The 21773-nt window shown below is 36.5% G+C and overlaps 1 protein-coding gene and 1 long non-coding RNA gene across 9 annotated transcripts in view; one reads left to right on the plus strand and one right to left on the minus strand.

Moving 5' to 3' along the window:
- hdac7a (histone deacetylase 7a) overlaps positions 1–21773 on the minus strand; it is a 99215-nt gene that overhangs the window by 52583 nt on the left and 24859 nt on the right. For 3 of the 8 annotated variants that reach the window (XM_073939601.1, XM_073939599.1, XM_073939603.1), the window contains exon 2: positions 17719–17790. In XM_073939601.1, the coding sequence (XP_073795702.1) occupies positions 17719–17790 (72 nt within the window). Of the gene's footprint in view, positions 1–17718; positions 17791–17919; positions 18153–18705; positions 18902–21773 lie in introns of those variants that run through there. The other 5 variants (XM_073939600.1, XM_073939598.1, XM_073939602.1 and 2 more) reach the window with 4 other exon arrangements.
- On the plus strand, positions 6347–8008 carry LOC141380606 (uncharacterized). The gene is made up of 3 exons (XR_012398912.1): positions 6347–6444; positions 7042–7089; positions 7920–8008. It is a non-coding gene; the product is annotated as an uncharacterized lncRNA (long non-coding RNA).

Raw genomic sequence — 21773 nt, forward strand, 5'->3', positions numbered from 1 at the left:
CATCTAAAAGAGCTCTATCATTGCCTTTTCTACAAGCTGTAAAACACGTCTCTGCTCTGTGTGTGTGTGTGTGTGTGTGTGTGTGTGTGTGTGTGTGTGTGTGTGTGTGTGTGTGCGCGCTATTCTTACATTTATAGCTGCTCGCAAATACTTGAGCATCTGCAGATCCACAGAGTGTGTGTATTCCTGTCAACGAGAAGACGGATGAGCAGAGTGTGTGTGTGTGTGTGTGTGTGTGTGTGTGTGTGTGTACAGGATGGATAAGCAGAGCACTTTCTCAGTGTGAGATTCCCGTTCAGCAGCGGCGCAGTGTTTCCCTCAATGCCAGACTGCTGTTTGGGAATGGCAGTGTGTTCAGTTCTGAGAGATCAGCCTGTCCACACCTAATTTAACTCAGATTAACTCAACACAAATGGGGACAGCAACAGCAGTGAGCGGCGCTGATATTAACGGGGTTTGTGGGTTTTACAATGAAGGAACCAATCTCTGCTTTGATAATGGATCGATTAAACAAAGACGAGCACTGTAGATGTCAGACTGTGTCATAAAATAGACAAATAGACAAAAAAACTGAAGACATACCATAAATCAGTACGAATAAATTTATTTAGTTAAATAATTGTTTTTGTTTAATTAATTATGAGAAATGTTAATTGAGATGCAAAAATCAGAATTACAAATGGTGATCTTTTGAAAAATAAAATAATAAAATAAAATTTAAAAATTAATAAAATAATTAAATAAAAAATTATTCAATTAATTAATTAATACATTTATTTATTTATTAAAAAAGAAATAATATATGAATTAAAATAAAATAATTAAATTAAATAATAAAATTATTTATTTATTTATTTAAAAATGTATATAAAATATAAAAAATAAATAACAAAATATAAAAAATAGTAAAATGAAAAATAAAAATACATTTGCTTATTTGTTCATTAATAAAATAAAAAAAATAAAATATTAAAATTAATATTATATATTATATATATTTTAATATTAAAACTAAAATACATAAATTAATTAATTAATACATTTATTCTTTTATTTAAAAAATAAAATATATAAAAAAATAAAACAAAATATAAAAATAATAAAATCTAAGTAAAAAAATCTAATAAACATTTATTTATTTATTTAAAAAATTTAATATAAAAAATATAAAACAAAATATAAAACAGAAAGAATTACAAAATAAAATAAATATAAAAAATTTTATAAAATAAATAAAACATTCAATTAAATTAATTAAAAAACTAATAATTATTACATTTATTTTTAATTAAAAATTAAATATGAAAATAATTAATATAAAATATAAAAAAAAATAAATTTAATTAAAAAATAAATAAATAAAATGAAAAAAAACACACATAAATACATTTATTTAAAATATATAAAAAATAAATAAAACGAAGTTAGAATAAAATAAAATTAAACTTAAAAAATAAAAATAAATGCATAAATAAACACATTCATTTATTTAAAAAATAAAACCTTAAATATTAAAAATAAATAAAACCAAATATAAAATAGAATAAACAATATTATATATATATATATATATATATATATATATATATATATATATATATATATATATATATATATATATATGTGGCTTTCTGTTTCACTGCGTGGCTTTTACCCTAAAGTGTGTTACAACACAACTGAAACCCTATAAGCAGACATACGGGTCAGCTGACGCCAATACACATCATCAGGAGTGAGTGTGTGTGGTGTGTGTATGTGTTTTACTTAAAGCAACTACTGCAATTTATCAGCAGGAAGAGTAACTGCCTTACCAGGGCAATGAGAGGAATGTGTCTGATGTAGAAAAGATGGATGAGAATGAGAAAGAGCAGTGCTGAGGTCACGTCTGTGTGTGTGTGTGTGTGTGTGTGTGTGTGTGTGTGTGTGTGAGAGAGATCTGGTTTGAAATGCAGGACTATGTCCTTCTAATGAGGAGAATGCTATTTCTGTAGGTGTGTGAACACTGCTGACTCGGCAGGCTTGATTACCTGTCAACACCTTTATAGCTGCTTACATCACAAACACGTCTCGCTACACTTGATTTCGTGTTTGTATCAAGTGTTTGCATCCGAGAAAGAGGCCAAATGTAATTCCTGAGTACACGTTGCATTCTCAGAGCTGCCACAGGAGGCGCTGAAACAGCTCGTCTTGCTAAACAATGTAAAATCTAAACTATCCTATTGTACATCACACGCAAGCATCACTCAAGCTGCCTTTAAAAAGTGTGTGAACTCTGTTCATTTACAATCATTAATCCATGAAAAACAGGGCTGCATATTATACATCAAAATTACCGTTATTGTGATAATAGTATACGCAACATACGCATGGCAGACGTCTGTGATGAAAGACATTTCATTTACGCATTGGTTTTTATCTAAAGTGATGTCGTCACGTTACTGTACATAACAACCAAGACGAAGGTAAAGTCTATTCAAATCCAAGTCCACCATACCACGTGTAAACAAAGTTGAGCATTTTACCCAGCAGTAGAGCAACACACAGGCCTGATATCAAGACTCTAACACAGCGTTGGTGCCTTTTTGTGGGTAATTGTATGTTGTTGACCAACATTTTGCACTTTCACTGCTATTTCTAGATAGAAGTTAGTAATGTAGTAAGCAAATACACCCTTAGTTATCAGCAACGCTCTCTCTATTGTGTTGTACATGATTAAATCATGAATTAAAGTCTTCTTATGAAATATCAAAGCTTCCACTGAAATATTAAAATTAAACTTTGGATGTCTGTCGTCATATTTAATTAAGTCATCACCTAAGAATACAGCCTACATATATATAGTCCGTGCGTCACTTTCATAAGCAGGGCAGAAGGCCTTTCTGCACCACTGAAAATGCTCTTTTGATAGACATCTCTGAGGTATAGGTATATTTTTGTTAGCAGGAAGTTGCTAGGCATCAGAGGCATCATTTATAAAGTCACGAGGAAAGATAGCAGACACTGAAACGCATCATGTTGACCACTATGGTAATTAAAGTCAAAAATAAAGTCAAGTAAATAAAACAAGACTAGCCGTGTTGATGATGTGAGCTCACATTGCTAGTTCTCTGCTGAACACTTCATCTGTGCAGGTCATTAAGAACAAAATATTAGTTTTCCTTGTGATCTTTAATCAACATCAGCTTGTTTTCAGCTAATTTCGCAGATTAGGTCTGTCTGAGGTAGTGGGCGGGGCTAACATGATTAACCACGCCCCTCCAGCTGTCAATAAAATAACCGTAAGAAAGAAACAGAAATATTGAGGAAAGTCAGCGCACGATATCCAACAGTAATGATCTGTCAGCGCAGCCGCTTCACTGATCTGCAGGTAAACACATCAGCACTTTCTGAAATAATGCTGTTCGTGACCGCTCTCCGTGCATGCAAACACACTCATTCACTGGTTATTTGTTTGAGCTACGTAACTGTGTCCAGCGCATTACAGCATGATGGGAATGTAGTTCTCCTCTCAGCGTAAATCATTTCTGAGAGAGAGGAGGAGGAGGAGGAGGAGGTTACGTCTAGCCACAATTTACAGCACACTCAAAATGGCGCCACTCAACAGCGTAATTCAGTGTTTGAACTCCAACAACTCTCAAGTGGACACAAAAATGCACATAATGACACCTCTGGCGCAGATCTCCCTCTCCGTCCTGCGCTCCCTCGTGCCCTTCCTCCGCTATCCCTTCCCTTTCCATGGATTCTTTTGATTTAACAACCATTCTGGGAAAGCGTTCGCCAGGAACACATCTCATACATATGCAGCCTCACGAGCTCCTGTCTGAGCCTCCAACAATGAAGGAGGACATTAACATTCCCAGTAACCTCACACACACACACACACACACACACACAGAGTGAGCAGCTCACAGTGCTCTTTCTGTCCTGTACGCTCCAACAAATGAGCACCTTTGTGTCCGAACACTTCCTTGTCTCCAAACATTCGGGGGGTCAAACTCAGCGTTCTGATCTTCGCAGACCTTGCCTGAACTTGCTTCTAAAAACAGCGGGCCGGTGTGGGCTGCTCTGGGAAAACAGGATTAGCTGATTCCCATGTAGACACTCCAGAACACGGCATGGGTTTATATTGTATAGCCTAACCAGCAGGGCTTGTTTCCCCTGACAGCTCTATACTAGTTATTATTTGGAAATGACATGGTATGTAGCTCTCGCATGCTCAGCTGGATAATGTCTGCTGCTTTCACTTTTGCTTTTGGATATTTCAGAGTGTATTGAAAGCTGGTTGGTGAAGCTCTCAATAGGGGCATAATCAAATGATTCATTGAACCCCTAAAGTCCACATGAAATCCAGACTAGCCATGGTGATGTTGTGAGCTGACATTGCTGAACACTTCATCTGTGCAGGTCATTAAGACTGAAACAATAGTGTGCTCTGTTAATCTTTCACTGAATATCCTGTTTGTGTTCAGTTCAGTTCTCAGATTAGGTCTGTCTGAGGTAGTGGGCGGGGCTAACACACTTAACCACACCCCTTTTAGCTGTCAGTTTGACATCAAACAGAAATGAGGAGGAGTCTGTTAGGTTGTAATAACTCACACACACACACACACACACACACACACACACATACACACATACACACATACACACACACACACACACACACACACACACACACACACACACACACACACACACACACACACACACACACACTGTTAGGATTGCCAGTGGAGTTGCTGGAGAACATCCCATGTCATTTACCCGAACTACAAATCCCATCATGCCCTGCAGCCCCAAACCAGTTTCAGTCCATGCTCTGATCACACGCAGCTGAGGGACATCGTCACTGATTACATGGACTATATATACACCATTCACACACACAGTGCTGAGTCCTGTTTCCACTGTGTTTTTCTTGCCTTGCCGTGTTTTTGGACCCTCTGTTTGTTTAATGTTTTGGTTGTTTGCCACCTGTCTCGACCTTCTCGCCTGTCTCGTTCCAATCTAGATTATGTCTATATTACTGCCTGACAACGATGTTTGCCTGCCAGACAACTTAACCAAAGCTGCATTTGGATCTTACCCCTGTTGTGAGCTCATTACACACCTTTTAGTTTTTCCAGTTCACCAATACCGCATGTGTTTGGACTGTGGGGGGAACTGGAGTAAACACACACATCATGAATCTATATATATATACACAATAGTGCTAACCACCGTGCCGCCCTCTACTAAAAATAAAAGCACTATATCCACCTTAAACGTGCCCGAAGTGCGTTGAAATGTGCATGTTGTTACTGGATGTTTGATGTGAAATAAGAATAGAGGGCGGGGCATACAGTAGCCCCTCCCCTTTTTAAAGTGACAAACTGTAAACTTTAGATGCTTATATCACGTTGATATCTCGTAAAGGTGAATTGTCACTGCTTTGTTGCACAATAGCTTATAGACATCCTAAAAGCTAACAATACTGATGCTAACGTCTAAAACACTTTTAATTGCACAGGACCTTTAATAAAGAACAAACATAGTTGCAACTAAGAAGTCAGATGATTTACATGACATCAATAGTGGTCACTGCAACCATGCGTTAGCTAAAATAAATGTCACATGAAACAAACCCAACAGGAGTCTGGCGGTACAGCTGACACATGCCAAACACGTCTAACAGTGGCAGCGCATGGTTAGCAAACTACTCAGTGCAGCTACTTACAAACCAGAAAAGGGGAAGTTTCCTGCTGCTGTCATTATAAAAGTGCAAGCACAGATGAAGTCATGAGGAGCGCGTCTAGTCAATACCGCTCTAAAAGCAGATAATAGTCAAACTAGTTAACTAGTCAGCGCAGCCTCTACCAAACAGGAAACTCTTCTGTTTTTCCTCTTTAGAGAGAAAGCTGAGCTGACTGTAAGTCACATGCTCCACAATAGCCCAACACAGCCTCAACACATCAAATAATGCTAGAACTACTCAATCTCTCAACTGCTGGCTGAGAGTTATATAGTAGCATGCTCAGGTCAGTGTGATCCACAGCTACTCAACACACTCCACACTGTAAAAAGTGCTACACTCACAAAGTTGGTTCTATCTACTTTAAATAATTGCAATCTAGTTAATTTTATTTGTTTTATACCAAAAAAATAAAATTTGCTTCCTCTTTACTTAAAATATATCAGTTTTTATATAACTGTATATTTTAAATAAAACTAATGCAATTTATTTGAGTAGATTTTTGTACGTGGTTATTGTGTAGAATAAATGTTATAAAAGTGAGTTGACACAGACAATTTATTAGAGCAGCTGTCGATGTGGGCAGGTGTTCATAAAACGTGATTTTAATAGTTTGGCGTGACTCCTTTTTCATTGCCCGGGATTTAGCAGGCAGACGCAGCTTCTGCAATGGTCGACATTAACTGCTCCCAGCAGCGGATCTGATTAACACGGTAAGTTGCAAATTTAGCCGAATGATAATTGTAAAGTCATGCAAAACTGCTGTCTTCGCTAGGCAGGTGAGGTTTTAGCTTTGTAAATTGTACTGTAGCCTCAGGTATGTTAACAGTTAGACTGCTCTCACATGGAAAGCTAAGTTGGCTAACGCTAACCAACGCTAGTTTATACTAACGATTAAAAGTGATATTATTGAGAAAAATAGTGAAAGTAGTTTTAAAACACTTAGTAGGTAAAACTAACGTTGCAGAACCGATTAACAAGGTCACTGGTGGGCGGTCGGGGTGTGGGGGTTCAGTTTGTTAGCGCTAACTTAGCTAAAGTTAGCTCACCTAAGTTATAGCAGCACATTAAGGATGGATATTAAATTCAGAAACGTATGCAACAGTTAAGTAGTTTGTGTTTAACGTAAGAGAAAGTATAACTTAAAGTTTGTGTTTTAGAGATTTAGTCCATAAGTTTTTTAATGCTGCATAGTGAATAAATTACAGATTTACAATTTATTTTAACTTAAATTACATTTACTACTGATGTTTACAGAACCATTTAAATTGTATGCACCTCATTCTAAAATGCATGTTCTTGGTCTTTAGATACCAAAGTGATTTTGTTACCTGTGGATCTTCAAACTTCACATCCAGGTAAGAAAAACATTAGATACAATTACAGCTATAATTATTTGCAGGTAAGTAAAACATTGGTAAAATTGCAAACAATAGTGGGCTCCATAGAATTAACTTACATTTGATATCTGAAGATTTTTTTTATGTGTGCAACAGTAAAAACAGTATAAAAATATCCTAATGCAGTTTCTTATTATCTGTCAGTCTTTCAATAAAGCTAACTGATAACACTGAATCACTGAACTGTCATTTGCCAGTGACGTTAAATTTGAAGAAAAAGTCAATTAAATGTAGCTTTAGCAAAAATTTAATGTAAACCTTAATGTAATGTGTAAAATGGCAATGTATTTATTTATTTATTTAATAAAATTTGTATTATGACGTGCAAAGTTTGGTGCAAAATGAAGATGACAATTAAATTATAGAATTTGTATTCTATAATTTTCTTATAGCCGTTTTCAAACAGTTTTAATATCTAAATTAAATACACATTCTTATGCTTTATAAGTTGCCAAAATAAACAAAAAAATGTAATACCTAAATTTTAACAATTCTGTGATTGACAGGAAAACACAATGACATGCACTGTTACACTGAGTAAAATCACAGTTTTCTTTAAAATTTGATAACTAAAAACACCTGGAATAATGTAATTACACAACCTCTATAACCTTTTTTTATTTTTTAAATAAAAGTTAGGCTGATAAACTAAGGTGTTTCATCCATGCATCATTCTCACTGGACTTTTGTAACTTCACTTGTAGTTATTTTCTATTTAGTATTTAGCTATTTAATGTTGTTTGGTAGCAACCACCTGAACTCCTGTTTCTTTTTGTCTGTACCAATAGAGTTGTGAGGAATCAGAGGTGCATGCGGCTGCCCACGGGAAAAATTTGCCATCAGCCCAACACAGTTTGGATTATCATAGGACTGTCAGAGGTTTGCCAAACCTGTCAAATGCATGATGGCTCCTGTTTGGACTTATCGATGTCCTCGACTTCAAGTATCCATCAAAACTGTATACATTTAAGATGTATTAGAGACTCTTTGTGGGACTGGACATTATGCATCCAAAATCTTCATCAAAATATGCAAATCTCCTCACTGAGTTTCCTTGGATGATTTCTCAATAGGATCTGGTATTATTAATGTTTTTATTTATGTATTGTGTACGTGTAGCCACATTAATGGCCTATTTTGTAGTCACTATTAAAAGGAACATTGATTGATATTGAATACATGTTATGGTCTTTAATCCATCTTCCCATTCTTATTTAATTGTTATTGACAGGAAAGTCTGTTTATCTGTGTTTACTAGTGTATATTGTGCTTACAATATAGAAACGCCGATTTATTTTCTGAGGTTACAGCCAGAAGTCAATTAAATTCGTTTTAAATGACATATGCATGGTTAATTTTATTTAGATCATTAAGTTCATAATACTTAATTAAAATGAGTACAGTCAACATATAGCAATGTATAAGTAAGTTAAGTTTAACAAAAAAAGTAAGTTTATCTGATTTGAGTAATTTTAGAAATATTATTTGGCTCAACTTAATTTTATTGCATTTGTTTTAAGCAATGTTTTAGTGTTTAAAATACTTAAAAAAGGCTGGAAGTTGAATCAACCTAAAACGTCCGATGCAACCACTTGCCTCACTTTTTATAAGTTAGATCTAAGTAACATTTTTTACAGTGCACAAACATCTAACAGTGGTTCTAGTATTGAATGTGCTCACTATTTGGTGCAAGAATTCAATAACTAAAGCAGTGGATAATCTTCCAGCACCTAAAGGATAGAATAGTAGTTCAGGGATCTACAGCTGGTCTGCATTAGCTCAAAGCTCTAATAGGAATATAACCAACCAACGAGTTAAATAATCAGCACAACTCTTCATTTACCAAAATACTTACATGTGTCTTTCAGTTGCTATATATGGACACAACCTCCACCAAACAGGAAACTCCATATTATCCAGTGTTATAGAACAGGCATAACTGAAGTCACATGGTCCGTCAAGCAATATTAAAATATTTATTTGGTCTATGAAGTCTAATTAATAGTCAAACTCATCAACTATTGAGTGTTTATGTTCTGTTATGACAAGCAAAATGTGAAAGATCTGAAAAATAAAGACGTGTTTTAGATGATCTTTCCTCTTTCCACAATAAGGACTGGATTCTGAATCATCCTCACTGCTTGAAAACTGTTTTGTTTTGGCACCAGATTAATAACTCTGTGTGCAGGGTTTCAGTGCGTTACACATGCTGTTGGATTACAAATACAAATACAATAACACTCACAAATACCAGTTTCTAGCTGAATTTGTCCTCCTGCTGTTTTTAATTTGTCAGTGTTTTAGTTTATAAGCGATTATGCCTGTACTGTGTGTTTTAAACTGACCTTTCAATTAATCAGATATGATTGTTTTAATTTGTACCTGTCCAGAGACTGCAGGTGGAAAATAGCACTCCTGCACAATGCATCTTTCCTCTTTGAGGTTAATGACGTTTTTGTGCATTGTCTCTGTTAAATAAATTAATTTATTCCTTCATTCATTCATGCTGTTGCCAAATGATAAGCAAAAGAAATAATTCAGATCTGCAGCTATTTGACCTGGGCAGGCATGCATTTAAACACACAGTAAACACAGGACTAAACACAGCACAGGCTTACTCTGAAAGCGTAGCCCTGTACATTTCTGGAGATGGAGAATTATGTAGCCAGAGGTACGTATGGCTGCATTTCATCTTAAAGTGAACGCTACAGGGCAGTATGACGGCAGTCATTTTCACGCTACCAGCTGAGCCGCGAATGTCAGCGGACTTGTGACGTGGAATGGAGTTGGCTGTGATGATGGAGCTGTGAACACTATCGGTTGGGTTTAGGAAAGGGAGTGGGCGCGGGTTCAATCGGTCAGTCAGTGGACAGCGTCCTCTGGTGGAGTTATGTGAGAACAGCAGGTGTGAAAGGCACTTGTTAGAGTCATTTGAGATCTGAAAAAGCACACATAGCACCCTCTGGTGGATTCACAAACACAAAACTGCCAATAAATATAGCTCCTGGGATGTATTAGTCGCTCTTCAGAAATGTATACAGGGGTGCGCAATCAGAATGAGTCTCGGTTGAAAAGTGCATGAATAGTCTACAAACACAGGCCTCTTCATATGCTCCATAACTGGCTGAGAATAATCAATTGTGGTAGAAATAGCTGCTTGGTTAATTAGTCAGTGCGACACTTGATCATTTTATTTGTGTTATTCCTAGCCATCATCCAAGAGAACATGCAGACTACAGTCAAGTGATCTATGACTAATCAGCATACTGTACAACTGAACAAATCAACCTTTGTTTTAGTTTCTACTACACATCTACAAACGCATGCAAACAGAAGCGAACAGCAGCTAATGGAGACAGGATAATGAGCTTCACTTATATGTTAGCCAGTATACATTACTCAGTAACAGCTATTGCATACAGAAGTACCAACAAACCACACTAAAAATAAATCACAGCGCTTTCATAAGGCAGCGTCGTCACATCCTGGATGAATTACAGAAGATTCCGATTTACTCCAGCCAATGAGCTTCCTGATCAATCACTTCAATATCGATCAATATCAGCAGAACTGACAACAGCGAGAGCGGACACAGCTCTATGAGTTTATAATGCAGGGGTCCACACTATTCAGTCATGCTGTCCCAACACTAACCCATCAAGTCAACTTAACCATGTGAAGGGGATTGAACATGCAGCAATTAAGCTGGGCTTGAGAACTGTGTTGTTTAATTTTAAGTAAGTAGCTTGAACAAGCAGTAAAAGTCATGTTATGAGTGTGTGTGGGACCCTCAGAGGTAAAAGAGTGAATGAAAGCAGCACACGATGGCTGTGAGAGCATGTGAAGGGTTAAGCTGTGCCCTGTAGCTGTGAGTGCTTTATTTTCTCTGGTCGGAGCGGTGATGACAGCCGCAGCGGTGAACAGGCTGGTGTCAGCTGACCCCGCTTTCAGCCAGTAACAGGAAATGTGATCTTTACTGCAGATCCCTGAAAAACAATCTCACTATTGTCAGCTTGACTCTCCTGCTCTCCCGCTCGCTGAAAAATACCCCACAATGAACATCTTCCCATCACTGCCGTCAGCTCACACATAACCCTGCCTGTTCACATCGCCTCGCAGGTAAGATGAGTGGTGGGAAACAAGAGGAAGGCATCTTAAATCTGTGTGAACTCAAAACTCGTCTGCGTTTAGTCTGCGAGTGCATCTTCTTCTATAGATGAACAGATCGTCTGTGCAGATGAGGAATCCACTCAGTTGTTTGTCTTGTTGATCTTCTGCGTTTGGATTGGCTGCTTCTCTGATTATATCACTTAGACGCTTCAGCCTCAATGTGCATAGCCACGCCCCTCTTACTGTTGGTTTGCTACCAGTGAAAGCTCCACAGAAAGAAGCCCCGCCCCCTACTCAATATTGTTGGAAGCACACCTACTAGCAGAAATAAAAGTCTCTGCAGACTCCAGTTACGCAAACGTTAAGGAGCGAGTATTAAATGACAATGACTGGTGATCATCTAACATGGATTCAGTCATATTAAACAGTATTTTTGACTTTAGAAAGCTCCAGAAAACCACTGCTGGGAGGTATATTGAGAGAAATGGCTCCTCAAACAAAGAACAAATGTAGGATGGGACTCTTCTGTTAGGAATGAAATGAACGTCTGGTTGTAGTTTGTTATTGGTGGGTCTCATGTGACTGATGGATCTGATCAATTCTCAGCAGATTCAGGAGGTCAACATGACGTCAGATTGACGTTGTACCCCAATATCACGTGTATGTTGCATTTTGTTTAGAGATGAAAAATGTGTTAACATCAGAACCAAACGTCAGGACGACGTCAATGTCCAACATCCAACCTAAATACAACCAAATATCAACGTCTAATGATGTTACAGCTTGACATTATGTGGACGTCTATCAGATGTTGGATTTTGGTTGCCATACCTGATGAATAAACGTCAGTATCTGATGACGCTGGTTTAAAATGTGGGCTCGACATTGGATTTTGGTCAGTTTCCAAAACAACCTATAATCAACCAAATATCAACATCATTTGACGATGTTCTGCTTGGACACTGGCTAGACAAGAATTTAATTGAAGAGTTAGAGGAAAGTTTCGATATTGATTACAGATGAAGATTATAGTGAAGAAAGATGGCCGGACAGAATGACAATAAGGAAATATGGATCATTGGAATGGTTAGCCAAGGTAATGAAGATTTTACTGAGGTGAAATGGTGTATTGTGGGGGTGTCGTGCCGTCACCTGTTACAGTTTGCTGGAAATAGACATTATAGCAGTCTCTGCTTCCCTATTAGTATGTTGATCAGAGTGAAACTATGAAGCTTGTCAAATTACAAAATGGTAAAGGCCGTTCACACCAAGGACTACAAGATTAAACGTAATGATTACTACACCTGTGTCCTCAACAGCAAACATTGACTTTCTGTTTATTTTTAGGTTGAGCTTTCTCTCTGCAATTCACTAAATGTTTACTATCCAGAAGAGCAGCGTGCACAAGAGCAAGTCCATGCAGATGTCAACCCTGCATGAAGTAAAGTTGTGTTTTACAGTCCTGTAAAGATACTCACTAATGCCTCGGTCAATGTTTTCAGACCATTTTATTTGATTTCCCGAAGTCACACGAGTGCCAAATTCACATCTGTCACATCCATAAGCAAGCCCTTCCCTAATAAATGCAGAAATGTCCGATAAATAAACTCAGTCATGTTGGTTCTGTGGAGAGCAACTCTTCTCCTGTGGATGAGCATCGTTTCTTTTGGCTTGTGCAGTTTAATTCACAGTATGCTGTGTACTTTTCTGCTCAGCTTCATAACACATGCTCATTTCCCTCAATTAAACATGTTTGCAGGGGAGGAGTTGACTGTGAGGTAGTGTACACAGACTGTGGTTTAGTGACTGAATGAGATATGATTAGAGCCACAAGTTCCATGGCATTGCTCAATATCATCTGCACTATAAACTATGACGAAACTATATATCGGATCTCACAGACTACATAAATTGTGTGCGAGACAAAAGGCCGGCACTTCTACAGCGGAGCATTCAGTGGTCTTCACGAGCGGTCCGTGGGGCCCGGTTACAGCCAAACAAAAGAGCGGGAGCGGTGTCGGATCCCTCTCACAGCACGGGTGAAACTGTAGCCCGCGCCGCCGGCCGTGACCTCATCGTGTTGTTTTTCCCGCAAACGCTCAACCTGCTGCGGAGCATGCAACTCGAGACGAATCGGCCAGCTACAGCACTCCACTGCTGCTAGATATATTTATAATGCAACTGCACACACTGTAGATAGAGACGCACACACATGCAGGACGTTTTCACTCAATTTAAGTTATTGCATTTATTCAAATTAAATCATTTTAAAATACATTAAATTAAATGTTTGAATTATTCAAAATCGTAAAAATATCTATTTATATAAAACAATTATTTTAAAATTAATCGTTCATATATCGATTATTAAAATAACCAATAGTTTTCCTCAAACTGCAACAACACAAGCATCTGTAGCACTTATGTTTGTTTACACTAAACTCATACTGCCAGAATACTATATAATAACAAGACAACACAATATAATAGCAAACCTTCATTAAAACACAAACATTGTCTGACTTTATTCAATGTCAGTCTTCACATTAAAACCTATTCCTTGTGAACAGGATGAAAGTAATTTGCAATTACAACATGTACAGTCCATACAGCAGAATCATTTATTAGTTAGCAATATCAGTATACCGCAGAGCTAATTAATAATTAATGCTCATGTCCTGTTGAGATTTACTGTCCCTCCCACAGATGATGTATGGGTTAAAATAATCATGAATTTGACAGTGTTATAATTATGAATCTGACTTTAATTGATTAAAACACAACAGCCTTACACGGCACAAAAATACACAGATAATATACAGTTTAATAATAATAATAATAATAACAACAACAATGATGATAATAATAATAATCTATAATAATAATAATAATAATAATAATAATAATAATAATCTATAATAATAATAATAATAATAATAATAATAATAATAATATAAAAAATAAACCATAATAATAATATTAAATAATAATGATAATAATAATATTAATAAAATAAAATAAGAAATAATAATAATAACATAAATCTGATCCTTCAGAAATCATTCAGCGATGTGGATTTGATGATATAGAAACATGATTTTCATCAATGTTGCTGATAGATACTGATTTGGAAACTTTTCAAAAGATGAATTCGGTCTGATAATTATAAATATTCAATTTTATTAAAGGCATTTAACCATTTAAAACAGAAATCAGCAATTATATGGCCACTTTGAACCAATTTAATGAATCTTTGCTGAATTAAAGTATTGATTTTGTTATATATTATGTATATTATATTTAGATATATTAGTATTCTAGATATATATATTATGAAATTTGTATTAAAACTGAAGAGTTATTGTTGTAATGAGTCATTGTCTTGACTGAATTTAAGTACACAATGAATAAATGTCATTTAAACTGTGTGTACTGGAGAGGAGTGCAGGTTATTCAGACGTCTTAGAAAAAGAAAGGTCCCTTACAAACTGATGCAATCAGGAGTAATGCAAGCCAAACTACATCTATTCTACAACGCTAATCCAAAACCAACACATCTGAAAAAGGAGATCCGCCGTATCAGCTTCAGCATATGATGATAATAACATGAGTCAATCTCTGAGCACTGTACATATACAGCACAAACACTGTTTATACTGTAGCAGCGGCGATTAAGCTATAAACTACATGCATCATATAGGTGGTGTTCACACTTGTAGACTGGCTCTCTTGTCATGTTTGCTCCAGGCCAGAAGCTACTATTCCATTTACAGACAAAGGAACAAAACAGAACAAAAATAAAAGGCTTTTATGACATATATTGGAACTTAAACATGTGCATGAATGTTTGTCAATTTTAAAATGTGTGAATGAGTAAAACCAACAGCAATAACTAAGTGTTTGCTTTAAGCGGACCAAACACAGCCTTTCAGACGAATCAAAGTAGAACTATTTAGATAAAACACAGGGCTATTTTCATCTACAAACTTTCTAACTTAATATTTCTATATAATATAAGCTCTGCTCTTTTAAATGTTATAATTAGCATTTCATAAAGATGTGAAGCAGCACAGACACATTCAGCTGTCATAAAACAATTACAAATGAACATGTTATAATGCCTGAACACATGAATAATAGTGGCAGTGATAATGCTGAACATCATTTTGCCCAGTTACAGTATAATAATCCCAGTTTACTATATTCATATGTTCCTGTGTTGCCACTGCATTTGAATATACAGTATGACCAGTTCTGCATGCATTAAAAACATATTCTCTTCTCTGTTTTTATTATTAATGAATTGATCAAACATGTTATATGGTCATTTATAAGGCTTCATGCATGCATTAACATCATGACCATTTAATGCATTAAACACATGCTTGATAGAAAGTGTAAATACACACACTATTACTCTTAATTTGAGTTTCACCCCAAAAGGTGCATTTCTGATGTAAATATGAGTACTGTGTCGGTTGTCAGATGTGAAACCTACATTGCTGTTGGTCGTTTGTGATAGTTAACGTGGTTGTCTACAGCTGTGGTTACTCTGCTTAACACCTATGTGTACTTGACAAGAACAGGCATCATACATCCACCCAACACAACATCACCCTGCCTGCTAGAAAACGGTGAAAACCTGCAGCATTTCCTTGCAGGTGCCACTTTACCATTTAACTGAATGCAATGACATTGTGTTGCTTAACACAGGGTTACCACATTAAAGGTAAAGACGTAAACTGTGTCTCTGCTGTCTCTAGAGTATGTGTGTGTGTGTGTGTGTGTGTGTGTAGAGTGTGTGTGTGTGTGTGTGTGTGTGTGTGTGTGTGGGTGTGTGTGTGTGTGTGTGTGTGTGTGTGTGTGTGTGTGTGTGTGTGTGTGTGTGTGTGTGAGCTGAAAACAGCACACAGATGATGTCCTCCAGCTCTCTGAAGCTGACCCTTTCAGGCTCTGATCCTAATTGTGGTGTTTTGGTGACTGTCGCTTTAAATGCAAATGAGATTGTGCTCTTTTCAGAAGAGGGCGGAGCTACAGGCGCCTGTGTGTCAGCATAGTGGCAGACTTAAAACTCTAATGACGGACAGACGGCTGCTTCTCACTCAGGGCTGTTTTAAATTGTAAAGAAATCAGTTATTTTGAAGAAATGAAGAGAGCAGAAGTCGAATATTCATTAGAATCCTTTAGTGTGACATGTTTACTGCTCCAAAATATTATAAATGTTTCTCTAAATAAAATATATTGTGTTCAAAGGGGAAGAAAGTTGTTGTTTTGCCCCCCAGATGTTGTAAATGAATATATTTTAGAGCGGTAATCACAGCACCGTGAAACTGTGATCATTTTATCCAAGGTTATCATACCATCAGAATTGGTCTATATCATATTAAAACATATGTTAAAATAAAAATATATAATACTAAAGTGTTTTAGCTTGAATATAAATATGCATGACTTTAATACGCACTATGAGAAGAGCAGTGGATAATCTACCTCAGTTTTTGTGCTCTTTGTGTGATGTGAAGCGCTCCAGACAGCTGGATAGTCGCTTTACAAACATTACATTCAGCCTTTAGAAAAATGCTGTTTTTGAAGTGGCCATTTTGACATTAAAGATCTTAAAATGTATATTATCTTGACATGCTGACGTTAAAATGGAGCTGAAAATAGCCATATGTGTGAAACAACAACAAAATGTACAAAAATATAGATGCATATGAAAGAAGAAAATCACAATAACTGTTTTCAGTTGTAATAATTATTATATATCAAATATATATACATATATAAATTATTTTTTAATATTTCTCAAGTTTTGAAACCCATTTTGAAACAGTTTTAATAATCACTTCTAATAACTGATGTTCGTTTTGCTATGATGACAGCACATAATATCAGACTAGATATTCTTCAAGACACTAGTGTTCAGCTTACAGTGACATTTATTAGATAACAGTGTTTTTTTTCTGTAGATCAGGAGGAAAGAAATCTTAAGGGGGCTAATACTAATAACCTCAGATTTGTATAAATAATGTTCAAAATAAAAGTAACAAGACATTTTCTAGAAGAAACGAATTTAGTAAATTATGTGATATTGTCTTTGCTCTGTTAAACAGCACTTGGGAAAATCCACAAGAAGCCCAATAATTTATCATTTTGCCAGACAGATGGATGGATGGATGGATGGATGGATGGATGGATGGATGGATGGATGGATGGATGGATGGATGGATGGATGGATGGATGGATGGATGGATGGATGGATGGAGATAGAAAACTGCTTTACAAAAGCCCCTGATAGTCCAGAAATGTCCATGATCTGAGGGAATCTGCTAACACCTCACCATAATAGCGTCATGAATGTTCATATCGGAAACAGATTCGGTTAGCTTGTTTAATGACTCATTTGGACGGAAACTAAAGATGTGTTCTCACGTCTTCTCAACACGGTTTACAGTTGAACAAATGAAGGCAAAATACCTGGCACTCCCCAGTAGTGAGTGTCCCTTCCTCGGTCTGACTCGACGATCAGGCCCGCTGCGCTACTTCCATCTGCGGAGGAAAAGCGGAGATGTCATTTCAGAAGCGTTTCCTGCCTCTCACAGTTTACCACAGTAAACGAGGTATATGTTAAAATACGATCTGGTGTCAGCACAGACTGTCAGCAAAACACACATGTACCGCTTAAAAAGTTCTTTCCTCAAGAATTAGCGGTTGAGTACAGCAGGCTAGCTGTTTTAACTCGGTTACCATGGTAAACTCGTTATCACTCACAAGTATTTACGGTCACTTAGGGTTAGGGTTAGGGTTTTACATTGACACATTCAGCCTTTCTCCTTAATGACTTAATCTCAGAAAAGTTTCTAAACAGTGAAATCATATGATCAGACACTCTCAACAGTCAAATAAACAGCGCTGATGTTGATTTCGAGTCATGTTTACATCAGAATCCAGACCGAATATTGATGGTAATCACTATAGGGAGCGTCACAAGTTGACACCGAACGGATATGCGCGAAAATAAACCAACTTTACCACATTATAAGCAAGCAGAGCAGTTTTGACCATCACTGCCGCTTTTAAGAGCCGAATAAAGTCACACGGCACTGAGTCAGACTGCACACAAGCTGAAAGCCGGAGTTAGAGGAGCATTCAGCACTCGAGTCCGACTCTTCTGGTGAACTACAGCTTCAGCAGCTACTCAAGACTGTTTGTTTGTTTTTCTTTCCACTAACATTAAGTGTCTGATTTAAATGTTTCACAAACAGACTTATAACTAAACTAAAATAGATTTCGCTGACAGTGTAATAATAATAATAATAATAATAAACTGTTGTAAAGTGATGAATTAAAACAAACAGCAGGAGTAACTGTTGTATAAGGCTGCACTGGAAATACCAAGCAGCAGACTGACTTCCTCATAAAGAGCCCAGCAGCTCAGTTCATAAGACGAGAGAGCGCCAGTACCTTGTGTGAAGGATAAAAGCATGCAACAGGTCGCTATTCCCTTCTGTGAGACTGCTTTTCTTTTTTGCACACGCTGCTTTAAAATGTCCAAATCTGCTGAATCTGGTCCTAATCCTCAGTTTGTAGCCTGACATCCATTAAAAAGAGCCGCAGCGATGTTCGCCAGTGGTGCGAGAGGGAGAAAGTGAGTTATTACAAGTATCTGGCTAAGCCCCGCCCCCCGAGGCGGACGAAAATAGAAATGTGGGCGGAGTTCTCCAAAAATAGCGTGTGACGAAACACGCCTGCATGCTCGCATTGTTTCCTGCCCTGTTATTTCATAGGCTGCAGAAGCATCCACACTGCACTCTAGTGTACTTGAAAGTTCTGTCACAAATCAGCACCTTCACACACTGCTCATTTCACTAGCAGATGCTCATGAGGATATACATCTACAAAATATTGATTATTAAATATATGAATATGCAAAATAATAAATAATATTATTATTCATTTATTATTATTATTATTATTATTATTATTATTATTATTATTATTATTATTATTATTATTATTATTATTGCTATTATTATTATTATAGTTGTTGTTGTTGTTGTTGCTGTTGTTGTTATTATTATTATTATTATTATTATTATTATTATTATTATTATCATCATCATTATTATCATTATTATATATTAATATTATTATTTATTATTATTGTCAATATTATTATTATTAATATTATTATTATTTTATTATTATTATTATTATTATTATTATTATTATTCCCAAAGAAAGCTCAGATTTGTCAGTATATGTGTTAATTATGTTTGATTATTTCACTTTCTTGTCTTTTATTAATGTTCTGTAAGGAACTCATCAGTTTGACTGGCTTATTTCAGTAGCTCACTGTTTTTTGCCCCTACATTTTTTAGCTGAATCAAATTAGCCTTTTGAGTCCATTGAACTTATATTATATTATATTATGTTAAACTGACTTAAAAGAGCTTGTGTAACTTATAAGATTAAGTTAAAACATGATTAAGTTAGTTTAATATGACCTAAGTTAAAGTTAAGTTAAAATGACCTAAAAACATATGCTGTCAGGACTAATTAATCATATAATGTTTTACAGTGCAGGGGCTAATGTTGATGTAAATGACATGAAAGGAAATAGAATGAGTTATTGAATATGATAATTATAATAATGTATTACACAGGATTTATTATTATTATTATTATTATTATTATTATTATTCATTTATTCATTCATTCGTTCATTTTCTTTTTGGCTTAGTCCCTTATTTATCAGACATTGCCACAGCGGAATGAACCGCCAACTATTCCAGCATAGAAGTAGTTTTTGAAGTGGCCATTTTGACGTTAAGATCTTAAAATGTATATTATCCCGACATGCTGACATTAAAATGGAGCTGAAAGTAGCTTAATAAATAAATGCATTTTTTTACATTTATGTAACTCTGAATATTTTTATCCCACATATTTGAATTTTCATTTATTCTAAAGCGTATATTTCTGTGTGTAGTAATAATATTATATTCTTACACACGCACTTCCCTGAGTTATTTTAAACTTGTTGAAATGTTTTTCATGGAGATGTGCTTTCGCTTTACGCAGTTTATTCATGCAGTTTGTAAATAAATGTGGAAATAATAAAAACTGAAGTGAAATATAGTGTGTGAAACATTAATATACTCTCTACTCAATGTGAATCTGCTTTGACACAATACCGTGCACAATGAGAGCGCTACAGAAATGAAGATGACATGACGTGTTTATATTGCCTCAATAGACTTCGATCTGATCTTTCTGTGAACTCAGCTCATCCTCATCAGCAGCTACCAAGAAACCCTTCAGTGATTTCCACCACAGATAAAGGCACATCGAGCATGTACGGCAGCCGTGCGTGATGCAGAGCCCTGTCAATATGTGGATATGCGCATGTACTGTCAATGCATGCTTCTTTTCTTTAGGTGTTTCTCTGTAAAACAGAACCGGTCAGCATTCGCACGCCGCACACACGCTCTGAAACCACTACCTGACCCGCTTCTCAGAAACAAGGACACACACTGCCGGTCTCCAGTGGGTTTCTGATTTCCTCTAGACTCTCAGCGCTGGCTGAGGCTCAACGCCTGCTCTCTGTGCTCATTAGACGGAACAGATCAGACTGGTTTCACTATTTCTGTGCAGAATTTTCCATTTTTAAAAACATCTGCAGATTTATGTGGAATAATTTTGAAAGTATAGGAAACGAACACTTAAAGGAGAGTTATTCTGCCCATTTATACAAGCTGTAAACACGTCTCTGTTCTCTTTAGTGTGTGTGAGAGTTTGAGCTGAGAACAGCACACAGATGAGTTTTGGTGACTGTCACTTTAAATGCAAATGAGATTGAGCTCTTTTCAGAAGAGGGCGGAGCTACAGATGCCTGTGTGTCAGCATAGCGGCAGACTTAAAACTCTAATGGCTAATGGACAGACGGCTGCTTCTCACTCAGGCCTGCTGTTTATGCTAATGAGATGGAGAGATGGGCACTAGTGGGCGGGGCTTTCCCCCACTGATGACACGAACAAATGGAGAATGTCAATCAAAGTGTTTCTGCATCAAGAACAAACACAATTAACTCTTGATCAGCATTAGAGACCGCTGGAGATACACACACACACACACACACACACACACACACACACACACACACACACTGAACATGCATATGAACACGGCTCTTCTCTATTGCTGCAGTGTGGTGGAGCAGTTTCAGCACGTGTTCACAATACTATTTAAACTCTTTTAGGGCAGAGGAGACAAACAAAAGTCCCCAGTTCACACACACACACACACACACACACACACACACACACACACACACACACACACATTGCACATAGTGAAACTAAAGCAGTGTTTTGCAGCACCTAATGCTCCTCCAACCGGGGGATCCCAACAGTCTTACCAGAAACCATCAGTGTGTGTGTGCTTGTGTGTGTGTGCGTGTGTGTGTGTGTGTGTGTGTATGTGTGTACGAGTGTGTGTTTTATAATTACACAGTTCTTCGGTCTGAATCA

Source organism: Danio rerio, chromosome 23, assembly GCF_049306965.1.
Source record: "Danio rerio strain Tuebingen ecotype United States chromosome 23, GRCz12tu, whole genome shotgun sequence".
Classification (NCBI taxonomy): Eukaryota; Metazoa; Chordata; class Actinopteri; order Cypriniformes; family Danionidae; genus Danio; species Danio rerio.